The 25,670-nt window shown below is 36.2% G+C and overlaps 1 protein-coding gene across 1 annotated transcript in view; it reads right to left on the reverse strand.

The window, feature by feature from the left end:
* HCN1 (hyperpolarization activated cyclic nucleotide gated potassium channel 1) overlaps nucleotides 1-25,670 on the reverse strand; it is a 393,328-nt gene that overhangs the window by 55,840 nt on the left and 311,818 nt on the right. The window contains exon 5 of the mRNA XM_032851441.1: nucleotides 15,710-15,856. Coding sequence (XP_032707332.1) covers nucleotides 15,710-15,856 — 147 coding nt within the window. The remainder of the gene's footprint in view (nucleotides 1-15,709; nucleotides 15,857-25,670) is intronic.

Consider the following 25,670-nt stretch of genomic DNA (forward strand, 5'->3'; position numbering starts at 1 on the left):
ACAAAGATGAGTGTATTTCAAAAGGGGCCAAAGGAAAGAGCTACCAATAGTGAAAGCTTTAACGATTGGTGTAACAGTAAATAATGTAGAATTAGATTAATCCCAAAGTATAAAATAAATAATCATGAGACCATATTTATACAATTAAAAAATGGAGTAAATTAAAAAGCACGGGGAAATAGACAAATCTGTTCAAATTTCAAACAAACTTTTTTCTACTAAATAAAAGCATTATATAATAAACAACAATGAAGAATGCTGCATTTGATCTTACTTTGATATGTCAGTTTATTTCAAATATTAAAGTCTTTCCTTTCCAGTGCTCCTTCGTCTTGTTTTGCTCAAGTATGATAGAATTATTTATGTTCATTGTTTGGTCCCAGACTAGAGAATATTTTTTAAAGTATCATACGGACAGAGTAAAGTGCATAAATCTTAAGTGAATTTTCAAATGTATAACCACAACCTCTCTATCCATTCATCCATTGTCAGTGGACACTTGGGCTGTTTCCATGGTTTGACTACTGTAGACTATGCTGCAATAAACACTGGGGTGCATGTATCCCTTTGAATTAGTGTTTTTGTAGTCTTTGGGTAAACATCCAGAAATGCAACTGCTGGATTGTCAGGCAGTTCTATTTTTAACTTTTTGAGAAACCTCTGTACTGTTTTCCACAATGGCTATACATGCACTTATTTCTCTTGAATATTTGTTTACCTTATATTGGAATTGCTGGGTGATAAGGTAAGCTTATATTTAATTTTAGTGGATACTAGCAAAGTTTTCTAAAATGATTGTATTATTTTTCTCACATTCTTTGATTTTAGCCATTAGTAGGTATGCAGAGATATCTTACTGCTTCTAAATTTTTTTCCCATTGCAGTTTTATCTTACATTTCCCCAATGATTAATGTTGTTACGCACATTTTTATAGGCTTACTGATCGGATAAATATCTTGTTTGGTGAACTGCCCAGTCAAGTTTTCCTCATTTTTTTTTCCTGTTGTTGGAGTTCTTTTTATTGTCTTGACATGAGTTCTTTGTTGGGATATACTTTATAAATATCTTCTCCTCATCTGTGACTTGCCTTTTTTACTCTCAGCGTTAATTTTTTATTATTTTTTTGGTTTAACTTTGTGACAAATCAGGAAATTGGATTTTGTATATATAAACAGAGAGAGAGAGAGAGAGAGAGAGAGAGACAGAGAGAGAGAGACAGAGTGCTTTACAAAGAATTTTTAATCAATTTTTTAAAAGATTATTTATTTTAGAGTGAGAGAGAGCACACAAGGGGATGGAAGGGCAAAGGGACAAGCAGACTCTGTGCTGACCATGGAGCCTAATGAGGCTCTATCCTGGGACCCTGAAATCATGACCTGAGCCAAAGGTAGACGCCTAACCAACTGAGCCACCCAGGTGCCCCACAAAGGATTTATTTTAACTATAAACCGGTACTTAGGAATTATGTAAAGTCTGAGACCCTGAGAAAGTTAAGGAATATTTTTTGGTTATTATTAAAAAGAATAGTAATATTTTAAGTCTCCTTGAAACACTATATTTCTTTACCAATAACTTAAGTATCATTGGGGAAAGTTCCATTTTGTAAAACATTTATTTCTCTTCCATTCTACTTTATTTTATTCTACACAGTATAGTTCTAAAATGTTTTAGGCATGGTGGCTATAAATATAATTACCATCATTACAATAATGAATCATAGAGTATCTTAACAAAACAGAGCTGCTGTTACTTTGCTAAATTCCTACACCCAACACACCCTGTATTTTTAGACTTTGCAGAACACACAAGACCTTCCTTCTAAGAACTTATATTAGACATTCCAATGTCATCCAGACATACGACTTCTATATTAACATCAAACACGAATAAACAAATATAGTCAAATCTACGTCAACTGACACTTTATCCCCTAGGAGATCCTAAAAAAGAGTGCTACTGATGTTGCCTATTTCCCCCGGTTCCGGAACTGGGACTGGTGAGAACTGGAGTAAGTGGATGTGTTAGGGTTTTGTCTTTTTTTTTTTTTTTTTAAAGGCAAGGATAATTTTAAGAATGAACATAATAAAAATAAGAGACTATTTTTTTTTTGTATTCTTTCCAGTATCCAGGTATGGCTTTAAATCTTTTACAAGCATTAATTTATTTTATCCTTGCAAAGTATTATTACTTAAGTATTATTACTACCCCATTTTACAGAAGAGACTGAACAATCTGCTAAAGACCACACACTTGCAAGAGGAATAACCATGGTTTGCTGGGCGACCCAGCTCTCCAACTTAGGGGTTTGATGGATTCTAAGAAGCTATCTTACTTTTTGCACATATCTGGTATTACCACATACCGGAAAGATTTTGGTATTACCCATAAATTTGTTCTTTTGAAATTTACGTATTTTGAGAGTCTGACATGAGTCTTTGTTGATTGTGGGGCAGCAAACTGATGGCAATGAACTTGCCTATTTTTATTTTAGCAAAACAATTATTTTTAAAAATCTGAATCTGAGTGCCTTTATTTCTTGGAAAATAAAACAAACTATTCAGGATTGTTCCATGGGTCTTTGCCCTCATCATGGCTCTCATGCAGACAGCATCGATTAAAAGAAAAAAAAGGATTCAATGACCTGCCAAAGATGACATTCTCCTCTTTGTTACTTTTCAGAGGAAGAGGATAATCTTGTGGACATATTTATGGCACTTTACTAAAATACAGTTCACCAGGCTTGAATTCTGAAGAGAGAATCTGGAGAATCTGAAAAGAATCTGGAGCTACATCTCCAGCGGATATGACTCAAAATCTCTACTTTCAATAACACACTCGAAGTTATAAGTAATCAGGTTTGGAAACCATGGTTCCTAAAATAAAGATGTATCTGAAAGTTTACACCTAGTTAAGGGACGAAGATATATGTGTATATATTCAGTGTAATATAAGTAGTAAAAAATATATATATATGGGTTAGTCTCTCTCTCCCTGTGTGTGTGCACACACACATTCAATCCCTGATTCCAAAACTAAATGGCTCTGTGCCCATAGAAAGTGACTCAGATTCTTCAAATCTTAATCTTCCCATCTGGAAAATGGAGATAACACAGCAACTCTATCATAGATTATGATAATTAAATTAACACAAGTAGAACATTAATCATAGATTATGATAATTAAATTAACACAAGTAAAACATTCACTCAGTGTTATCTGTTTTAACCACTGTAATTTATAGCTGTACTACTAAATAATATTAATATCAAATGAATTGTATAGACCACATATTCTATACTTTCAAAGAAACAAATGCTTCAAGGTAATTTGGGAAAAGGATACTGAGTCATGTTAAAAAAAAAAGTGGGGACTGTTGATTAAAAACAAAAGATAAGGTGAGTGCAGAGCTTCTGAAGAAGAACATGCTAAGATATTCTTAGGGGAGAGTCAGTGAAATTCCCTTGTGGCTAAAGCCAAGGAAAAAATACAGAATTCTTATAATAAAGGTGTTTTATTGATATAATCCATTTGGAAGGTGAATTGTACATACACATTCCATTATTTTTTTTAAGAAAGGAAACACATGAAGCAATTTAAAAACAATTTTCCTCAGCATTCCCAACTGGCTTGTACTGATCTGGGCATCTGCCTTCTAAATTGCAAGATGGTGGACTGCATGTGTGAGAAAATCGGTCCATTCTGGCGTATCTTCATGCTTAAAAATGTTCTAAACATTTGTCCAAACATTGGGTAACAAGTTAGGTACTGCTTCAATTTCTTAAACTGAAAGCATTTCCCTTGATTTCTATATCTTATTGGGAAGATTTCAGGTAATCTATTTGTCTAGTTGAGATCATCTGTCTTATTTTTTAAAGAAAGCTTTCACTGCAACTCCTAAATAATCTCAATATCAAAAACTATGTAATAGACTACAAAGCTATGGAACATTTACCCTTAACATTTGTTTGGGGAGAGTTAAAAGTGTTTAGAAGTAGAAAAAGGAGGATTGCTGAATTAATATGGAATGCCTCAATTTTAGTCTATTGTAGTTTTCCATTTCATTAAGAATTTGTGTATTAGCAAAGAGGTGTATTAGCAAAGAGGTGTATTAGCAAAGAGGTGCATCGAAAAAAAATCTTTGAAAAAAATGCATATACACACATCTCTTAAAATATATAAGAGAAAAAAATCTCTGTATTTTTATCACCTTCATGTTTTAATATGTGTATATATTCCCTTAAGACAAACTTTTATTCACCTTAATATATTTGTAATCACAATATACATTCAATATTTGTTCCTTTTTTCTCTATCTTTATAATATAAAATATTTCCCCTTTTGAGACATGGTCCTAGTTGCTCTTCTTTTTAATGGCCACACGCTATTATTCCATCTTGGGTTAGTCATAGCTATAATAAGAGAAGCCCAGTAGAGATACAGAGAAATAGTCTGCAATAGCCTCTTTACTACTGACATTTTTCACCATTACTTATTTTGAAACCCAGCTATATCATTCGTTGCTAGATCAATAGTCTCTTCAAATTATGTTAAACGCAATTAGTCTAAAATCTCTGCATATACAAATGGCCAATTATGCTGAAGTGGCTTCAATGAAATCTGCCTGCTTGAACAAGACGAATTTTGAGCTGGACAGATTCAAACATTTTAATGTTTTCTGTTGCTACAGTTCTCAAAGGCATCTAATTTGGTTTTGAGATATTAAATCTCATTTAAGCCTTACCATACAAATGCAAATGAAGTTTGAAGTTAAGGTAGTCTGAGCATCCTGCCATTGATCTGTTCTCCTAGAACACAGGGACATACCGCTCCATTAGGTACCAGGCAGAATGACAGTGACAGAAAATTCTAACATTCACTTAAATTTGATTATGAAGCAAAGAAAAAGAGGTAGGAACTGACCAAGCAAACCTATATTAAGGAATTGTGTATTGAAAAGATGCGTGTTAAAAAAAAAAAATGCGTGTTCACTGGAGACTCTGTATCTTGGCCCTGCTGTGTAGTATCCTAGGCTGAAGCCCTACAAGGATTTGTATAAACTCCATCAGGATGCAGCTCCGGGGGCTTACAAGCAGTAAGCAAGTTGTAAGAATAATTTGCAGAGTAAGTGTTAAGCCTCTCTGACATGGTAAACATAGACTGATCTGAACTGTCACATACAGCAAACAAAGCAGACTGGTATCCAGAAATAGGCTTAACTAAAAAAAAAAAAAATATTATTAAAATGGAACCAACAGTTAGTAGTGTGAGTTAGAAGACAATCCCAAGAGAAGGAGTTTGGTATTGGAGAATTGGATAAGAACCTATATTTGAGAATTTAAAATACAATCCACAAAAATTCATTTTCATCATTAGTGGTAACAGAAATAATCTGTGTACAATAGCATATGTACATGTGCAAAGGACATGAGGAAATCAGTCCAGGCCCTAAAACCAGGCAGCATTCTAAGATTCATTAAACATTCATTTACATGTCACACTAGCTAGACTTGCGTGGAGCACAGCACTGTGTTGGCAAGTGTTATAGGCTGAATTGTATCGTCCCCAAATGCATATGTTGAAGCCCTAATTCCCAGTGATCCTCTTTGGAAGGTGTCCTTATAAGGAGAGGAAATAGACACCTGGCATATGTTAGCACAGAGAAAAGACCACGGGAGGACAGAGGGAGAGGGCGGACAACCGTACGCCAAGAAGAGAGGTCTCAGAAGGCTCCAGTTCTACTGACCCCTTGATTTTGAACTTGCAGCCTCCAGAAGAATGAAAAAATACAATGCTGTTGTTTAAGCTATGCAGTCTGTTTTATTTTGTTATGGTAACCCTAGCAAACTTACAGAGCAAGTTAGGCTGGTAAAATGTGGCAGGAAGGAGGAAGCTTCTCTCTTCTGAATATCTGCCAAGACCCAGAGGAGCCCCAGCTCCGAAACCGAGAGAGCAGACAGTGGCAAACTAATCCAGTTAGGGTCACTCGGAAGTGACAGGGAACACAACCTACATACTTTAACAACTTCTGAGCTCTTTGATCTGGGGAGAAATAAATCCCCAAAGATATTCATCTATATGGAGAAAGGATTTTGCTTTATTTTTGTATTGAGTTGGAAGCACCTTGGGCCGTCAGGTGACAAGAGCAGGTGGCAGGCGGAAATGGCTCTAAAGATCTAGAGATACAGGACTGGATGCTATTTTATAAGATTATTATTTTTTAAAATTTTCATAAAATATATATAACAATTTTATAATATCAACCATTGTGCAGTTCGCAAATATGTTCACAATGCTTTATGACCTTCCATCATTCGTATAAAGAACTCTGGAAAATATTTAACAATCATCCCTCCTTCCCCCTACCGGCAGTCCCTGGTAACTTCTCTTACTTTCTGCTGCTATGGATTTGTCTATTCCAGGGACCTTATGTAATTGGAATTATATAGTATTGCACAGGACTAATTTTGAAAGTCCTAGGAGTAAACAATGCCCCTAGAGAAACCTTGTAGGGGAGGAAGGAGGGAAGTAATGAACGATGTTAGGAAAAATCAAGGAAAAGGCCCAGTGGTCTGGCTTTCTCTCACTGTAGTAATGCATGTTATCTTCCCCACTCCCCTTCCCCGATATCCCTTCCACATCCTCACCAGCACTTGTTATAGTCTGTCTTTTAATAATACCCATTCTAACAAATGTGAAGTGATATCTCAATGCAGCTTTAATTTACATTTCCCTGATGATTAATGATGTTGTGTACCCTTCTACATACCTGCTGGGCATTTGAGTATCTACTCTGGGGAAAAAAAAAATGTCTATTCTCATCCTTTGCATACTTTTAAATTGGACTACTTATTTTCCTGCTCTTGAGTTGAGTCCCTTGTATATATTGGATATTAACCTCTTATCACAGGTGGGGTCAGCAAACATTTCCTCCCATGCCATAGGTTGTCTTTCATTTTGTTGATTGTGTCTCTGGCTGTGCAGAAGCTTTTTGGTTTCATGTAGTCCCACTTATTTATGTTTGCTTTTGTCACTTGTGCTTTAGGTGTCACATCCAAAAAAAATCACTGCCAACATCAACATCAAGAAGCCTTTTCCCTGTGTTTTCTACTAAGAGTTTTATGGTTTCCCTTGCACATGTATGTCTTCAATCCACTTAGAATTTCAGTATGGAGTGTCAGTTTTGCTCTGGTAATTAACTATAAGTGAACTTTTTACATTTCTGGTATTTTTAGTAATGTACTTTAACTTTTTTTTCATCGTTTATATTTTTCCATGTATTTATATCTTGTGTCTTACAAGCATAGGGTAGGCACTTTGAGACTGAAATCATATTTTACAATTTACCTTCCCATCACTCCTGGATCAATGTTTTGCACACATTAAGAAATCGATAAACGTTTTTTGTCCATTTGTTTTCTAGAAACTAGGGATGCAAGGGAAAATACACCAAAAGAAGGATAAAGAGTCAATTTCTTTGTTTGGCAATGTGACCATAACTAGGCCACTCAAAGTTTTTCTAGCCTTTTGTTCCTGTGCCTGTTACATGAATATCTGATAATTTATAAGATCCCTGTATAACTTTTCAATTCTATGATTCTAGCCTGTTTTAGTTAACCTTAACTAAACACATTTTACAGGGTATTTTAAAACGCAACAAGTATGTACTTCAACGATTCAGAATTGCACAAGTAAACACACATTCAGATTATGCTTTCTTCCCTATAGTCTATTCAACAAATTAAAGGTCAGAAGGACAGTATTATACTCTCAGCCTGATTCATGTTCTGTGAAAATGAAATATACTGACATCATATATTCTACTGGGACACATGATCTGTACCTATTTTCAGCCCGTGGCTCTTCACACTCCATTGTTTAAAAATAGATCAGTTCTGAACTTTGGAGACAGGCTCGAAGGGCATTAACCTCTTTCTCCACAGTTAAGTTTGCCATTTTGCTCTAATCAAGTAAGTATAAATCTGATCATGTTAAAAATAGACCTTTTTACTTTGCACACATTCCAACAGGCTCTCATAAGCAGAGGGGTAGAGTTCACAGAATTCTTCTAATTAATTTTTTAGTTTTAAATACACTGCTTGCTTTTGCTAAAGCATTCATCAGTCCCATGATCCTAACATTTTAATGCCAAATTTTAATGCTAAGACATTGTCTCCAGAAAGCTGGCGTTAAAATGAAGGAAGAACTTATCAGCAGATTGTTTGACTACATTCCAGAAGAAATGAGACATACGATAAGGCTGGACTTGTTGTCTCTCCTGTGTTTGGCTAACACCCTCTGAATGACCCCCTCATGGCCCTTACGCACAGTTATAATTGGCTATTGAAATTTTTGTCTCTAAGCCACAAGAGCCGTGAGAGCTGGGACCGTATCCTACTCTTCGATGAATCAGAGTAATAACAAAAATTAAATTTTACCGTGCACTTACTGTGTGCCTGATGCATTTCTAATTTTTTATACTTTTTGCTCATTTAATCTTTATAACATCTCTATGAGGTAGTTATTATCACCATCATCCACATTCAAAAATGAGGAAAGTGAAATATATGCAAGTTATTAAATAGCCCAAAGTCATACATACAGTAGGTTGTGGAGCTGGATTTAAATGGGGTTGGTGGAATCAGGGCCATGCACTTAACCTTGATCCTGCATAGCCCCTCCATTCAACAAACATTCATTGTTTATTGTACAACTGAAAGATACACGTGACTATTAATGGCACTGAGATTATTATAAAAGGGAGTTAAACTGGATAGTTTAAAACAATAAAACTGGGTCTTCTTGAGCAGCTAGGAGAGGATAGGAGCTTATTATAGGTGAATGGAAGCAGAAGAAAGAAAAGCTTTCTGTAGCCAGAGCCAGGTCAAAGAACAACTGGAGTGTGGGGCAGTTTCTAGAGATTAATTTGGGCTTTGCAGACTCAGAATTTTGACTATATACAGTCACAGAGGAACTAAAGATTAAAGATTACGGGTAATAAATACATAGATCATAAAATAATAGCTTTAATTCACAATGCCAAGTTTCTGAGTATCATCTTAAAGACTTTTCTCAGAATATTATGGTTGTTCTGGCCCCAGTATTTTAGTTCACAGTGAAAAGATCATTTCTGAGAATGCTGACAATTCTCATGGAGCCAGTGTTCAGGTCATTATGGCCTAAGCCGAGGATGGGTGCACAACTTGATCTGCCACTCTGAATCTTCTCTAACCTGAGGTGGCTCCCTACTTCAGTTTGGACAGGGAGACCAACAATGTTTGTTCCATGAGCCACCGACAATACTCCGGGAAGACTTGGTATAGAAGAGAAAAAAAAAGGTATTTTTTGTCTATTCCATTGATCTTCCTGGGTTCTAGAAATTGGATGGAATATCTATTTACCTTCTATAATGATACTCTATTGAAATATCCCCTTCTCTGGGGCACTTGGGTGGCTCAGTCAGTTAAGCATCTGCCTTTGGCTCAGATCATGATCTTAGGGTCCTGGGATTAAGTTCCATGTAAGGGTCTCTGCTCATGGGGAGCCTGCTTCTCTCTGTCCTCCCTGCTTGTGCTCTCTCTCGCTATCTTTCTCTGTCTCTCAAGCAAATAAATAAAATCTAAAAAAAGAAAAAAAAAAGAAATATTCTCTTCTTTCATCCTGACTGTAATAAATCACTAATGCAAATATCTGAAGTTTAAAAGAAAATAAAAACCAACCATAAGCAAAATAGGACCTTCTGGCTTATGGTATATACATAAAAATCACAATCACAGAGGAAACCAGCATCCTTTTGTTATACATGAGAAACCTCATCTTCCATAGCATGATCAAAAGTGATACTAAGAATATTCTCTGGCCAGAGCACTTCATAGTTCTGGGCATCACTTTTTATCCACATGAACACCACTGTTTTGTTGATAAAATGCTCTCTTTGAGCTCTAACAATCAATGATTCCTTGAGATGATTTTCAAAGTGTGACATCCAAACTTTCTTTGCATTTGTTAATCCAGTAAGTAGTTATTAAATATGTACTGACGACTGAAGATATGGTAGAAATCAAGAAGGATAAAGTTCTTGCCTTCTTGGATCCCAGACAACACAGTGGTATGTACACAACTAAAAGGCTTATGGGATGGAGAAGGACTTCTGAGAACTAATTTAGATAAACTTCTCAGGAAGGCCTCTTTGAGGAGGTACCATTTTTATTGAAAGGGGAACAGTAAGAATGAACCAGATATTTTTTAAAGGCATTTCAGCAATTTGTCTTCAACATATGAAAAGATAAATCACCTAATTTATGTCACAGAAATGGAAATGGAAGATTGCACTCAATGAAGCAGTGTTTTTGTAGCATCCACTAATACAACTAATTTGCATACGTGTGGTATGAGATTTCTGTAAGAGCTTTCAAAGGTCATGCAAGTGAAATTCTGCCACTTTACATCTTTGGGAGTCTTCATACTTAAAAGTATTCAGACACACTGAAAAAAAAAAGCTGGGATATAAAAATGGATAAAATATTATAGGGCTCAATTGATCATGAATATAGAATGATTTTCACATTCCTTAACATTGCATTTTATATTTTTAAGCAATAGATCTTTTGCATATGTTTTTGAGAGGCTGAAGGGTTGACTTACCTTTCATTTCTATACATTCCAGAGTACCCAGACTTGTGTTAGCAGAAATCATTCCTCTTTAGTATATATTAGCATCTCAAATTAGGCTACATATTTTCACAAAAATAAGCCTTCTGCACAATGAAGTATTTTAAGTTAAAAGTTTTGTTGCAATATAAAATGGTGGTTGACTCAACTTTGAATATATGATTAGCAATTATATATGGCATGCGTATGTGTATACTATGCAAATCTTGTATTTTTACCTTCTGTCCCAAAATACATATCAAATAATCCAGCTTTCCTCTTCTGAGTATTCTACTTTCTCTCATTTGACATTTATATCAATCATTCAATGTCTTCTATGTACCAGGCACTTTCTAGATTCTAGGAGCACAAGAGTGAGCAAAATATGCCTTGGCCAAGTTGATGCCTTAACTTCTAAGTTAAAAAGGTTTCCTGTGATCTACCACTATGACTAATACAGTAAGTACGTAAAACTACAATTTAATAGGGACCAAGATATATTTCTCACTGTTCTTACGGAACTTTTCTTCAGAAGACATGTCTGGCTTTTAAGGTTCAAGTCTTATTTATTTAATTTATTTATTTAATTTAATTCTTTTTAATTTAATTTAACTTTTTTTTTTAGTGTTCAAAGATTCATTGAGCACCCAGTGCTCCATGCAATACATGCCCTCTTTAATACCCACTACCAGGTCACTTCAAGTTTTATTTAAATAACAACTCCTGTTCTTTCACTGCTATGTGTCTTCTTACTTTCTTATCCTACTCATTTTATTTCCCTTCTAATAAAGTCTTAACTCGGTATAACATTAAATGTAGGCTTTTGCAGGATTCTGATGCTAGATGAGCAAAAAAACTGAAAAGCAGAGAATAAATGGAGAACATCGTTTTCACCTTTTAAGGTGTTAAGTGTCTGAGCATTTAATGAGGCTCAGATCTCTAATTCTATTAAGATCTCTAATTTTATTAAGTAGTCACACAAATCTTATCTGTTTTTCAGCCATAATTCTGTTAAAGGCTATTCACCCAGTAAATACTTAGTGAGTTCCTACCATAACTGTCAACAAAGATATAAAGATTAAGGCATCATCTCCAGACTCAAGAAGCTCATAGTCTTTTTTTTTTTTTTAAGATTTTATTTATTTATTTGACAGACAAAGATCACAAGAGGCAGGCAGAGAGAGAGAGGGGGAAGCGGGTTCCCGGCCGAGCAGGGAGCCCAATGCGGGGCTCGATCCCAGGACCCTGAGATCATGACCTAAGCCAAAGGCAGAGTCTTTAACCACTGAGCCACCCAGGCACCCCAAGAAGCTCACAGACTTAAAAGAGACAAACAATAAACTGATAAGTGATAAATACAATGTAAGAGAGTGCTCAGGGGAAATTTATGAGGAAGTTCATGTGGAGTAAGAATGCCTGACAGGAAGTGGAATGTAAGCTGAGTAGAAGGAAGTGAAGCTAGAATAGCATGAGGAAAAGCAATGAGGCAGTTAGCAGCACTTTTCTTTTCCCAGAAAATTATGAACAATTCCTTGTTGATGAGGTATTAACGGAAAAAAGTAAAGATGAAGGCAGGGCATGGAGCGTCTCATAGGCCATGTCAAGGAGATTGGACTTTTTCCTCTAGGGGATGGGAGATCATGATCAGGTTCTAGGAAGAGAGGAGAATTGTCAAATTCATGTTTTCTTTCAATCAATATGGTGGCCGTGTGACGGTATGCATTTGAGTTAACTGAGATCAAAGGCAGGGAGAACAGTTGTGAGTGCACTTCAGACGTTGAATTAAAAGATGCTGAACCCCTGAACTATGGTTTCTGAAAATATGAGGTAAACCACTGGTCATACTTTAGTGACTGAACAGTTGTAGGAGTTAAGGAAATTGGACATATGGTCTCATATGGCTGTGGATGGGGTAAAAATGAAAAGTGCATTTTTTTCCATTGAAGATCAGAGTTAAGGTATTGTGTGGCAAGAGAAAGGGTAGTTAATAAAATACACACGATTAAGAAGGAGTTCTTGTAATCCTAATTTTATACTACATTGTGTATTTTCAGCACAGAGGAATGCTTCTCACTTAATTATACAACTTTAGGCCTTTTACACTCATTTTTCTTCTGGCTTTCTGTATTTCCTCAATGACATTTTATGCTGGAATCCTAACATTTCCGTGTTTCTTTCTTTTTAAGAAAAAGATTTTATTTATTTATTTGACAGAGAGAGAGAGAGAGAGAGAGAGCGCACAAGTAGGGGGAGTGGCAGAGGGAAAGGGAGAAGCAGGCCCCCTGAGCAGGGAGCCTGACAACGGGGCTCAATCCCAGGACCCTGGGATCCTGACTTGAGCTGAAGGCAGACACATAACCGACTGAACCACCAAGTGCCCCTTTCCTGTTTCTTTGAAACATATCCTTAGTTTTATAGTGTCTTCCTATCTTTTGATTTAGACTTAATATCTGATACTATCTCTTGGATTATCTTTGTCTCCCTGCTATGGCCTCTCCTGTCCTGTCTTTGAATCCCTCTGGGTCCTTGAGAACCCAGCTTGGTTCCAGTGTCCTGAGCTTCTGCCTTTTGGTGAAAGGGATTTGGATTTATTTATTATTATTATTATTATTATTATTCATTATTATTATTATTATTATTTAGAAAGGGAGAAAGTAGGCGAAGGATGGGTAGAGAGAGAACTTTATGCAGGCTCCACACTCAGCACAGAGCCAACGCAGGGCTCGATCTCATAATCCTGGGATCATGATCTGAGCCAAAGTTGAGAGCCCTATGCTGAGTGAACTGAGCCACCTAGGGGCCCTGGGGGATTTAAATTCAAAACAAATTCTGTAATCGAACAAAGAAATGAGGCAAAATATATTGACAGTTTTTTTCTTAAACCGTTATTTTATTTTTAAAAATACAACAATAAATGAAGTCTGAATTGTGTCACCTAAAGCAAAAAAGAAAAAAAATGATATTCTTATTTGAGGTATTTGTAAAGAAAATAAGCTAATCAACAGCAAATTTTGAGCTCCATTATTGGCAAACTCTTAACTGATAGTTCAAGGCTCAAAAAAAAGCAAAGCAAAACAACAAAAAAACGAATAACTTTTAGGGAATGCAGAAGCTTAGGAATGGATATAAATGGTAAAGATTATTAGTTGCAATGAAAATATTTACTGAGCATTTAATAAATGCTACATGTACTAAGAATTTCAAGAAAAAATTAAACTATAAAGAAACCTTTGCTTTTAAGGAACTTTCAAGCGAAAATGGAGAAAACAAATAAGAAACACTAATGATAAAAGAGACAGGAACGGACAAGGAGCACACACGTGTTGTGGACTCAGTGCATTAGGGATCAGAGCAAAGAGCTATGAAATCTAGGCTGGAAAAAAAAAGTTGTAAATAAAGAAATATTTGAACTAGACTTTGCTAACAGATGACAGACATTTCTAAAAAACATATGATGCAAGGTGAGAAATTATAATCGATTTCTGCAAAACAGCAAGTTGCACAGTTTGGCGTTAGACCACTTTGGAACACGTAGAGCAGCAGGGAGAATAAAGCTGGAAATTTAGCCGAGATTGGAGCACAGAAGGGCTGGAATACGAGCCTAGGGAGGCTAAATTTGATATAATTTTATATGTAAAGAGTGAAAGTTTCTCAGCAGAAAAATGAGTAGCTTGTACATATGAAAAGAAAAAAAAAAGATTAATCTGGCATCGATGTTTTAAATGGTAGTTAGAGAAAATGGCCCAGAGGCTGGAAGGCAAACTGAGGAGACAGTTCCAACTGTCCGTGTGAGAAGACTATGGTCAAGACAAAGGTGGTGGGGAAGGAAACAAGGGTGCAGGTGTGGGGTGGGCTGTCACACTGAACTGACAGCATTTGGCAATTGACTGGACAGGCAGAGCAGAAAAAGATAAAAAAAAAGACTACAATTTTACATTCCAAATAATTTGAGAGAATGACTAAAACATTTACTGAGAGACTTCAAAAGAAAAATGGTTTAGTAAAAAAAAAATGGTTTAGTAATGGAAGATAATGACTGTATTACTTAGTTTACTATATATATGGAGTCAAGGGAAAACCATGCAGATTTTAAGAAAACAGTGTTATTGGTGAGAACTTGGAGCTCAAAATTTACAGAATTAAGGTGCAAAAAGATATAAATTAAAAAAAAATAAAGAACAAATTCAGAAATGCAAAACGAAAAGCCAAAGGCTTAGTAATGGTTCAGTGCTAAGGAAGCCCAAAAAAGAGATTCAGGATGTGTGTTTTGTCAACAGTTTAAAAGGACCACCAAGGGCTCAAAGACAAAGGCTTTTTGATGAGTAAGAGATCACCAATAATTTTCAAGGAACCAACTATGGTGAAGAAGTGGCAATCAAACCACACAAAGTAATGATTACACAGAACGCATTAATCGTGTGAGAAGGTTGGTAGTAAAAGAAAGAAGGGAAAGAAAAGCAGTGTGAGAAATATGAACAATCGCGCCAGTATTCTTTTGGTCTAGGAGTGACCCGAACATTCCCATGGGCAGAGAGAAGCCTTCTAGGGAGGGATGGAAAGAAGCTATAAATAGACAAACAGGTGATTACTGACATTGAAATGTTTTAATGAGGAGATAGGAGAAATTAATTTCTTGCAACAGATCAGGTCAGTCTGTAATCAGGGTCTAAATTCTAATAAACAGGTGAAGTGAACATGGGAAGAGATGAGAAACCAGAAACCAAAACGAAGATGAATAGTTCAGTAGACATGAGAGGAATGAGTGAAAGATAGAGACAATGAAGACAGATGAAGGAACTCTGGTATCCACAGATACGGAAAATAAAACCATTCTGACAATCATGATCATAAGAACAATTTTCCAGTACTTTTTTCCCCCCAACAATTAAAAGTCTGTATACGGGAAACCATAGGGGAGAATAAAGGCACAAAAGATGTGTCAACATTTAGTTCTGACTTTTCTTCTGAGTAGTGTTGTAACACGGCCTTGAAGATGTGCCATGAAAAGAGAAAATAAACCATGACCATGTACCATGGAGATCGAAGACTGTCCATCTTACCTCTCTCAGAGGATCGTTGAGTTCACTGAGAATGTTTTCCTCATCAAAGATTTTGCCTTGGTATCTGTGTTCGTAGTAGTCGTGTATCTTCTGACGCATATCAGCTGGCAACTTATGGAAGGACATGTATTGTTCCACTTGCTTATACTGTAGGGAAAGGAAAAAGGAAATTAGAAAACATTGTTAGGCTGTATGAGAAATCATCATGTTACCTTGTTGTGCTAAATTCAGTAATAGTTGAATAACAGTAACCAAAAGAAGAAATCCTTTGGGGGAAGGAACTAATGTACTAGGATGTAATGCATCTACTGTGTGTCACATATTCTGCGAGGGATTTAGTAGACAAACATTTCCTGTGTAGAACTGAGATGTGGAGGGGCATGAAAGGAGTTCAGAGTGAATTCAAGGGTGTCACCCCAGAAAAACCAGTGAGGAGACAAGAAAAAAACATGATTTCACTTTTTTGGAATCTTTTTTTTTCTGCTGCTTTCTAAAAGAAGTATCATGTTGATGTTTGGCCCCTCATCTGGATATAGAATTTTCTAAGATTGGATAGAACAAGAAGTTTTATCTTAGACCTTTTAGCAAAAGATCAGACCTAATTAAAATTTGAATTTAGTGACAGAGAGCTTGGCAGCTGTTTCCAAGTCATAGATACTCAAGCAACACAGATGGCCTGAAAAGTGAGAGAATATATCACCCTACAATTTAGGACTTAAAGAGTATCAGGGTGAGAGGCCAGATCCACAAAATTTTACAGCCAAAGTTAACTTAGACGTTTACGTTCATTTAACCAAATAGTTTTTTTTTTTAATTTTACAAGATTTTATTTATTTATTTGACAGACAGAGATCACAAGTAGGCAGAGGCAGGCAGAGAGAGAGGAGGAAGCAGGGTCCCTGCCAAGCAGAGAGCCCGAGGCAGGGCTCAATCCCAGGACCCTGAGATCATGACTTGAGCTGAAGGCAGAGGCTTTAACCCGCTGAGCCACCCAGGCACCCCTAACCACATAGTTCTTAAACTTAATTGTTGATAAAACTTGGGGTGAAGTTAACTTTGGGAATGCAGATTTTCAGGCTTAACTCCAGAGACTGATTCCCATGATATATCTGCTTTTGTGAATTTACACACATACTTATACACACAAATACACATACACACTTTGAAAATAAATCTCTGGTATTCAAAAAGGAGCACAGATATTAGCTGGTAACTTATTAGAAGAGAATTTCAGCCTTTACTCCAGAACTATGAAATCAGTCTACATCTTAAAAAAAGATTCTCAGATGACCCATACACACTTAACTTTGAGAAACACTCCCTTGGTGTTGTAAATGTAGGTAGTCATGGGACCATACTTTGAAACAATTATTTAGAGCTCCCCAAATGAGTTTCATTGCATAGATGATAAAAATTGAATACAAGTAAAAAAAGTAGCTAATAAAACTGGATAAACATATTAGAATAAGATTTTTCCCTTAAAAAAACACATTTGATGTGTTTTGGAGAACATGGAAATTTTTTTCCCTCACATCTTTTCCTGATGACTTAGAGGTCTCCCAACTCCTTGTCCATAATTAGTGTAATTGTAATTGGTACTTGATAATGCATACATCTAGTCAGAAACAGCAGCCCATTATATTTGCTCAATTTTTTTGTCCTTTCACATAACATTCCTATTTTTAAGACATTTCATTTTGGAGATTAGTGTTCTTAAAGGAAATACAACTTTGTCATGAGACTTCCTTTATTTGGTCACCAGACTGTCCCCCAAGTATTTAAAGCCTGCAGCCTATATATATCTGTCTCGGAAGCAACTTGATTATGGTTTAAGCATTTTAAATTTAGACAGCGATGCTTTCACTGTCATTGTGTGTAAGTGGCTTCTAGCATGTACTTGAGAAGGATTGGTTAATTTTTCCTGAAGAGCTCAGAATCTATATGCCTACTTAATCTTGGTAACCCACTTCTAGAGACCTGGGATTCAATCTGCCTGATCCCTCATGCAGCTGGTCCATAAGAAAGAAGCTTCAGTGACCTCTATAAGACTACTGTGTAGGATAACGTTGATTTGCAGCTGGACTGAAAAAGCGCTATCTTTATTTCTAGAGACATCCATGCATCTGATTTTTTCTCTTAGTCAAAAAGAGGGCAGTGGGATATCTGATGTATTGTTTAGGGTCTGACAGTTCACTGGAAATCTCAAGTTTAACTTTTGCACTAATGCTTTGCAACTAGTTTATCTGGTTTGATTATTCTGGCTTGACTTAAAAAAAAAAAGATTTTATTTATTTATTCATGAAAGACAGAGAGAGAGAGAGACAGGCAGAGACAGAGGGAGAAGCAGCCTCCTTGTGGAGCAGGAACTCAATCCCAGGACCCCGAGATCACGACCTGAGCCAAAGGCAGACATTTAACTGACTGAGACACCCAGGTGCCCACCTGGCTTGGCTATTTAAAAAGCCACTGAAAGCTTTGTTGCTGAGCTCCCCACACCCCCCAAAACCAAGACTCCTTGTGCATACTTTAGTGGATCAAGCTCGATGTTCCACTTGCCTAAAGATTGAGCCCACAGGGTGCTCATGTTGGGGAAAGGCTCTTGGGCCTCTGATGAAAGTCTGCATTCTCTTTCTCCAAAGCACTATCCTTTGCCTCATACGAGTAAAGTCTGGTGAATCCTGTTAAATATTCAAACTTGGGAAAACAATGAAACAGTTTAAGAGTATAGGACTGCGGGGCGCCTGGGTGGCTCAGTGGGTTAAAGCCTCTGCCTTCGGCTCAGGTCATGATTTTAGGATCCTGGGATTGAGCCCTGCTGAGCAGACAGCCTGCTTCCTCCTCTCTGTTTGCCTGCCTCTCTGACTACTTGTGATCTCTGTCAGATAAATAAATAAAATTAAAAAAAAAAAAGAGTACAGGACTGCCACAGTTTTGACACTTACTGCATTGATGAAAGGCCTTTCAGTTCTGGACAAAGAAAGGATTAAACTTTCTTCAGGACCAGTAGGGTCATGTAATCTCTTTATTTTTCTCAAAACAAAAAAAAAACAAGAACAGAAACAAAACAAAACAAAACAAAACAAAACAAAACAAAACACTGCTTGCCCAAACACTGCTTGGACTGGTGAGAATCTTTAACTTTAACCAGGATACTAAGGTCTAGATTTCTCTGTTCTTTACAAGCATGTCAGTAGGTATGGGAGACAGCATTAAAAGTCAGTAGTATTTCAATTCATTTTTACGAAATCTGTGCCTATGGGCAAGGGCCTACTCATCTAGAGAATCTGCTCAATATCTATCTCGAATTAGAAAACGAATCCTTGATTAGCTAAATACAAATGTTACATATAAAGTTATTTTATTTTTACGGAAAGTCAGGATTTGTGGAATACAGTTATTTTTCCTCATATGAATCATTTAATCCCCTTAGACTTGAGTTTACTAACTTGCAGTAAAAGAGTATTTCACCAAATGATCTTCTTTGTTCTTTCAGACTAAAGCTCTATGAATATTTCTTGTTATTTAATCATGCTGAGTTCAATTTGATTTTTGAGCCCATATTACATATTTAAAAATAATTGATTTAGAGTAATTATTGATCTAACAAGTATTAACTGATTGCTGTGTGCCAATGGTTCTCCAGGTGCAGTTAAAGTGCAGATAAACCACCAGTTTCACTGGGGAGCTTGTTAGAAATGCACATTTGAAGTTTTCACCCCAGACCTATAGAATCAGAAACTCTGAATTAGAAATTCTAGCAGTGTTTTAATAGGTCTTCCCTACACTAAAATATCAGAACCCCTTCTATATGCCAAGGACTATGTTATCTTAGGACATAAGGAAGCACATTTGAGTGAGAGTAGGAGACAGAAAGGAAATTCAGTTTTGATAAGTTAAGTTTAAGAGGTCCATGACACATCTTAATGCTTATATGTAGGTCAGGCACTTAGAAGAAAAAATATATACACAGTCAGTGACTAAGAGATCACTAAGGGATAACGTGTCAAATAAAGAGATTAAAAAAAAAAAGTGGAACCTACATTTTAAAAGCAGTTGAGTCATGGAAATTGATCAAGTTAAGGGAACTGAGATTAGCCAGCCCAATGTGACAGAACCAAAAAAAAAAAAAAAACAACACCTCGACTCACAGCAAAAAAGGATAAAGTTTCAAGGGGCAGGAGGTACTCAAAAGAAGTATATTCTAAGAAAAGAGGTATTGCACCATAACCAGCAAATTTGGGAATTAGGTAATGATCTTTGTTAGAACACAACACGTATGGAAAACAGGAGCTACTTCTTTTTGTCTGTTTCCCTCATACCTAACAAGACTTGCAAAATGAATGAAAATATGACCTACCTGTGATCTGAAGAATAAAAATGATAAATTCCTTTTGAAAAAGACACCTAGTGGTAGGTGGATAATGGAATAAACTAGATGTTGAAAGTTACATATAAGATGACAAATTGTAAAAAATGATAAAATGGAAAAGTTTCTGCTAATTGTAGACTATGATATGCAAAAGATGATACATTTAATAGTCACTAATGAAGAGACTTTTGAAAAACAAAGATGCAAATATAATTTTTTCTTGAACATATAAAATCAAAAGTTCATCCCATCAGATCTAAAAGACTATATGGGTGCCTAGGTGGTACAGTTGGTTAAGCATCTGACTCTTGGCTTCAGCCCAGGTCGTGATCTCAGGGTTTTGGGCTCTGCACTGAGTAAGTACACTCTTTCTCTCCCTCTCCCTCTGCCCTCCCCCTTCTAAAATAAATAAATACATCTTGAAAAATATTAAAAGAGACGAATATCATTACCATTTAAAATTCTAATGTACTTTTATTTTCCAAAAATTTTCTGTACGATTAAAATGACACATAAAAATTATGCATTAACATACTAATGAGATCTAATATAAATAATGAGGACAACATTCCATTATAAAACTCACTCCTCCCATGTTATCACTTTCAAAAAGTGTTATGTCTATATCACTAAGTAATGTACTTCTGTTTCTATTTCTTATGTGGATTAATTAGAGACAACATTTATTGACTTTCTGCCATAGAAAATGGTAAAATCACTAACAGCCCCCCATATCTTCTCACCTTCTCTCTCATTCTGCAATTGTGTCACCAGTGTTAATTCTTCCCTTGGTCTCCTTTGTAACTTTACATAACATAATTATATCTTCCTTTCTTGTTCAGAGAACTTAAAACAAGTTTACCATAAGAAATGTAACAAACTAATTCTTTCATTTCTATTTTTTAACTTTTGTCATCTCTACTTCTACAATATAAAGGTGGACTGTAATGTTGTATATGCCGTTGAACCTACCAAACCATACAGTGTTTGCATTACCACAATGACAAGTGCAGTATTTCATGGCATTCCCTTTGGTTTTGTGGATTTTTAATGACTTTTATTTTTTGCACAAGAAATTTTTTTCCAGCATCCCTATCCTAGCTGATATCCAGCAGCATTTCCCTTTATAACGTCCTTAGTTGGGTTTCCTATTCCCAGAGCCTATGTTTCTCTTTTGGTTTATTTATTCATGTTGCTGGAGTCAATCTCCAAGGAAATCACTAAGGAATACTAAATGGGACATAGTTTTTTTGAGAATTTTCTTGCCTGAAAATGTCTCTTAAACTCAAAATCAATTGTTAACCTGACGACATATAGAATTCTAGGTTTGAACTACTCTAGTTGGATGTTGAGCTTTTGTATTTGATCCTCTATACTGGATATGATCCATGTTTCTTATTATTTATTTCATACATTCCTTGTCTGAATTTTCCCTTACCTTTCCCTATAGTCTCTACATTTTCTCTGCATTCTCTTACATGTCTCCTACATTCTTGAATATTTCCTGAAATTCTTAGAGACGATTTTAATTCCAAGTATCTTCTCCCTTTTTTGGATCTTTTATTTCTATAATTTTATTGTGTTCAGTTTAGAAATATATTACTAACATATGACTTAAAAATAACAATTTAAGGCAAACTTTTACTCTTGAAATGTTTGGGATGTCTGAATAGAGAGGTAAGTATATTTAGCTTCATTAAAGGCTTTGGTGACTTTTAGGTGATGTCAGGAATGGGGTTAAATCCAAACAGATTGCAATAACTTAAGAGTGAATGGAAGTAAGAAATGGAAATGAAAAGAGCAATTATAACTATGTCTCTGATCTGTTCTGGTTAAGAGGGGAGAACCTGAATCATACCATGGTAAATGTAAGCAATTCTAATAAATCTAAAATAGAAGCTTTAATCACATATATATTATTTTAATATCAATGAATGATACCCTTATAGGAAAACTGTATCAACCTATTTTATATCCCCTACAACTTCATCCCCAATCCTCAAGACCACCAAATCATGTAAATTCTACTGTCAGAAGCTTCAATAATTTTCCATTTCCTTGTATCATCATTATTATCATTTTAGTCTAAGTAACTTAAATCTCTCCTCTAAACTCATTCCCAACTTTCTAACTATATTCTCTGTATCTCTTTGTGCGTGCCTTACTGCAACTCTTTTTTTTTTTTTTAAAGATTTTATTTATTTGACAGACAGAGATCACAAGTAGGCAGAGAGGCAGGCAGAGAGAGAGAGAGAGGGAAGGAGGCTCCCCGCTGAGCAGAAAGCCCAATGTGGGGCTCGATCCCAGGACCCTGGGATCATGACCTGAGCCGAAGGCAGAGGCTTTAACCCATTGAGCCACACAGGAACCCCATGCAACTCTTATTCTTTTCCATAATCCAGACAGAAATCTTTTAAAAATGCTAACCTTATTGTCACTCTGTTCCCTTAAGCCTTTTAATGGCTCCCCATTGCTTTCAGGATCAAGATCTGACTTCCTGGGCCTATTTGGCCTTTTTCTGCTCTATCATGTACATTTCCTTTTGCTCACCATGCCCTGGTATATTACATTTCTTTAATATTCTTAAACTTACCCTAGTCTCTGGATAATTATACACCTTCCTCTATCTGGAATGCTGTCCTACCACATAATTTCCTAGCTAATTCCTATTTGTTATTTAACTTTCTTCCTCAAATTTCACTACATCAAGGAAATATTCTCTGACTCCCTGATCACCTAAAGTCCTCTTGGTATGCACTTAGAAAAAATGCCAAGTTTATGCCTTAGTTACTCTAAGAGCAGCTGCAATTACTTGTTAAGTGTCTGTCCTTGCCCGTCTTACTCACCACTGAACTGCTAAGGTATCTGTATGCAAGTAGTCACTGATTAAATATCTGGTTTGTTACATACTTTCTGAGAATTCTTTGGGTAAAGGAGACCAAGAATATGATCTCTGACTCTATTCTGTTGTAAAAATGGTATCAGTGGAAGGTGCCAGATAGGGAGATTCTCCCAAATGGGATTGAAATTTTGGATTCGTATTTTATTATTATGAGTTGTTTTTATTATTCAAAGAACATTTATTAAATATGAGATTCTGCCTCTAGCCTATTGAAATGAACCTGGATGAATCTGTTCTTTAAAGAATTTGCAGTTTCTGTCTGAATCTGTGATATCAGGCTTTATGTTAAACACAGCTATAAGCAGGAGGAAATTATTGATTAGAAAAGAGAAATTGCCTTCTTATAATTCCAAAAATGTTTAAAACATTTAGGAACACAGCAGAAGTTAATAAAAACACATGCAAAGTGTATGAGTGATATTAAGTAATGAAATAATTGGTTGACTGCCAGCATTTCCCATGCCTTCTACTTCAACCATACCTCTCTATCAAGATTTTGAAATTGTAACAATTCCTTTAAATTTAACTTTATTCAATAAGCTAAGATTTTTGTTTTGGGGCTATACAGAACAAAGCTATTGTCTTAAGAAGCTTAGAGGCTAATTAACTGAGTAGAACACAAGTGATTATTTAATGACTTGTTAGGACATCCTCTCTATTAAATATGTATTCTTTTTGAAAATAAGAAGAGTTTTGCTCATCACCAAGACAGTCTTGTATAAATCTGAAAAAGTAGATAGTTTTCAGTTCTCCAAGCTGATTTTACATACTGAATGCTCCTGGAAGATAGGAATCAGAAGGTATATATTTCATTTTATTACAAAAAGCAAATTTGGTAAAAATGAAAAGTACTATGGTTATTCATAATTACTCATTTAATCAAATGGATCTCTCATTTTAGGATTCTGACACCAGTCTTCAAATCTATGAAACACTACCTATAAGTAGTCAACTTTTTGTTGAAGTCTTTCTCTTAAGAAGCATTGAATTACTGTATAAGATGTTTTATAATATCTCAGGACACTTTTTACAATGTAGCACATACCCAGAGCAGATTCTTCATCTGTGGGATGTCTATGTGTCATTTAAGACGGTAATGATAGTGAGAAGCTAAGATGGTAGGGTAATAGGGGGACTCTATGCTTGTCTTATCCTTTGAACACAACTAGATAATATCAAATCATTCTGAATATCCAAGAAATTGATCTGAGGACTGAAAACAAACTGCACAATGAGAGGGAGAAAAGAGGCTGCATCATGGAAGGTAGGAGGTGCAGAGACATGGTTTGGGGAGAAACGGATCACAGGTGTGTGGAGGAGAGGGAACACTGGTCACGGCGGGGGGAGGGGGGAGGAGTGCACAAGGAAAATACTTCCCTCAAAGCCACTGACTGGGAAAATAAGAGGGGCTAGTTTTTGTGAGTTTTTACAACTAGTGGAGCTCAAAAACTGTGGAATTTTAGAGGTCTCATGTATGTCACATGTGAAATTCAGTAGATGCTGTATTGGTCCTATGGAGAAGGAGGGCAGATAGCCCAGGAGGGGGACAACTGTGTGAACTGAGAATCCCCTAGGATGCACTGGGAGAGATGGGTCACCCTTCTTGGAGTGCATCTGAGAGACATGGCATAGCCTCTCTAGGGACAAAAAAGCTCATGGGCACCATTTCCCTTGCCCTCCTCTCAGCATAAATTAACTTCAGTAAGCAGTACAGTACCAATACTGGCAGCCTAAACCACTAATGCCAAGCCCTATCCCCCTGCCCTCTGCAGGTGTTGCTTTTCAGGGGCAAGTGTGGCTGAGCACCAGTGCAGTGAACCCCTCCCCTAGAAGAGCACAAATCCACCACAGGCATCACATCCAGTGACCATGGAGTTCTATAAGCTTCAGCTCTATTGGAAATAGCATCAGGGCATCAGGAGCACACCAGAGCATACCTAGTTAAAACTTGCCACACTTGGTCAAGGTCTAAGCACTTGCCATTTGCAGGCAAAGAGAAACTACAGAGGACTGCTTGAGGGAAAAAGCAGAGGAAACATGCAGCAGAGTGCACACAGCATACACCAGCGACATTTCTGAAGTACTAGGCCCTGGACAGTACATGACCTCTACTTTATAAAGCTATTACTCTCAGGAGCAGAAAACATAACAGGCTTTCCTAACAGAGAAGACAGAGACCTAGACAAAATGCCAAAATGGAGGAATTCATCCCAAAAGAAGGAACAAGAAAGGGTCATGGTCAGGGATCAAATTAAAAGAGATATAAGTAATATGCCTGATCTAAAATTTAAACCAATAATCAATCATAAGGGAACTAGCTGGACTTGAGAAAAGCATAGAAGACATTTGGAAGTTCCTTACCACAGAGATAAAAGACCTTAAAACTAGAAAGGCCAAAATGAAAAATGCAATAACCAACATTCAAAACCAACAGAATGTAATGATCACAAAGATGGAAGAAGCAGAGGAATGAATCAGTTACATAGGGGATAAGATTATGAAAATAATGAAGTTGAAAAGAAGAAAGAAAGAAAAATATTAGATGGTCATCATAGACATATGGAACTCAGTGGACTTCTAAAACATAATAACATTTATATCATAGGAGTCCCAGAAGAAGAAAAGAAAATGGGGCAGAAGGTTTATTTGAGGAAATTATAGCTGATCACTTCCTTAATCTGGGGAAGGAA

Source organism: Lontra canadensis, unplaced genomic scaffold (assembly GCF_010015895.1).
Source record: "Lontra canadensis isolate GAN:19392208 unplaced genomic scaffold, GSC_riverotter_1.0 scaffold5, whole genome shotgun sequence".
Classification (NCBI taxonomy): Eukaryota; Metazoa; Chordata; class Mammalia; order Carnivora; family Mustelidae; genus Lontra; species Lontra canadensis.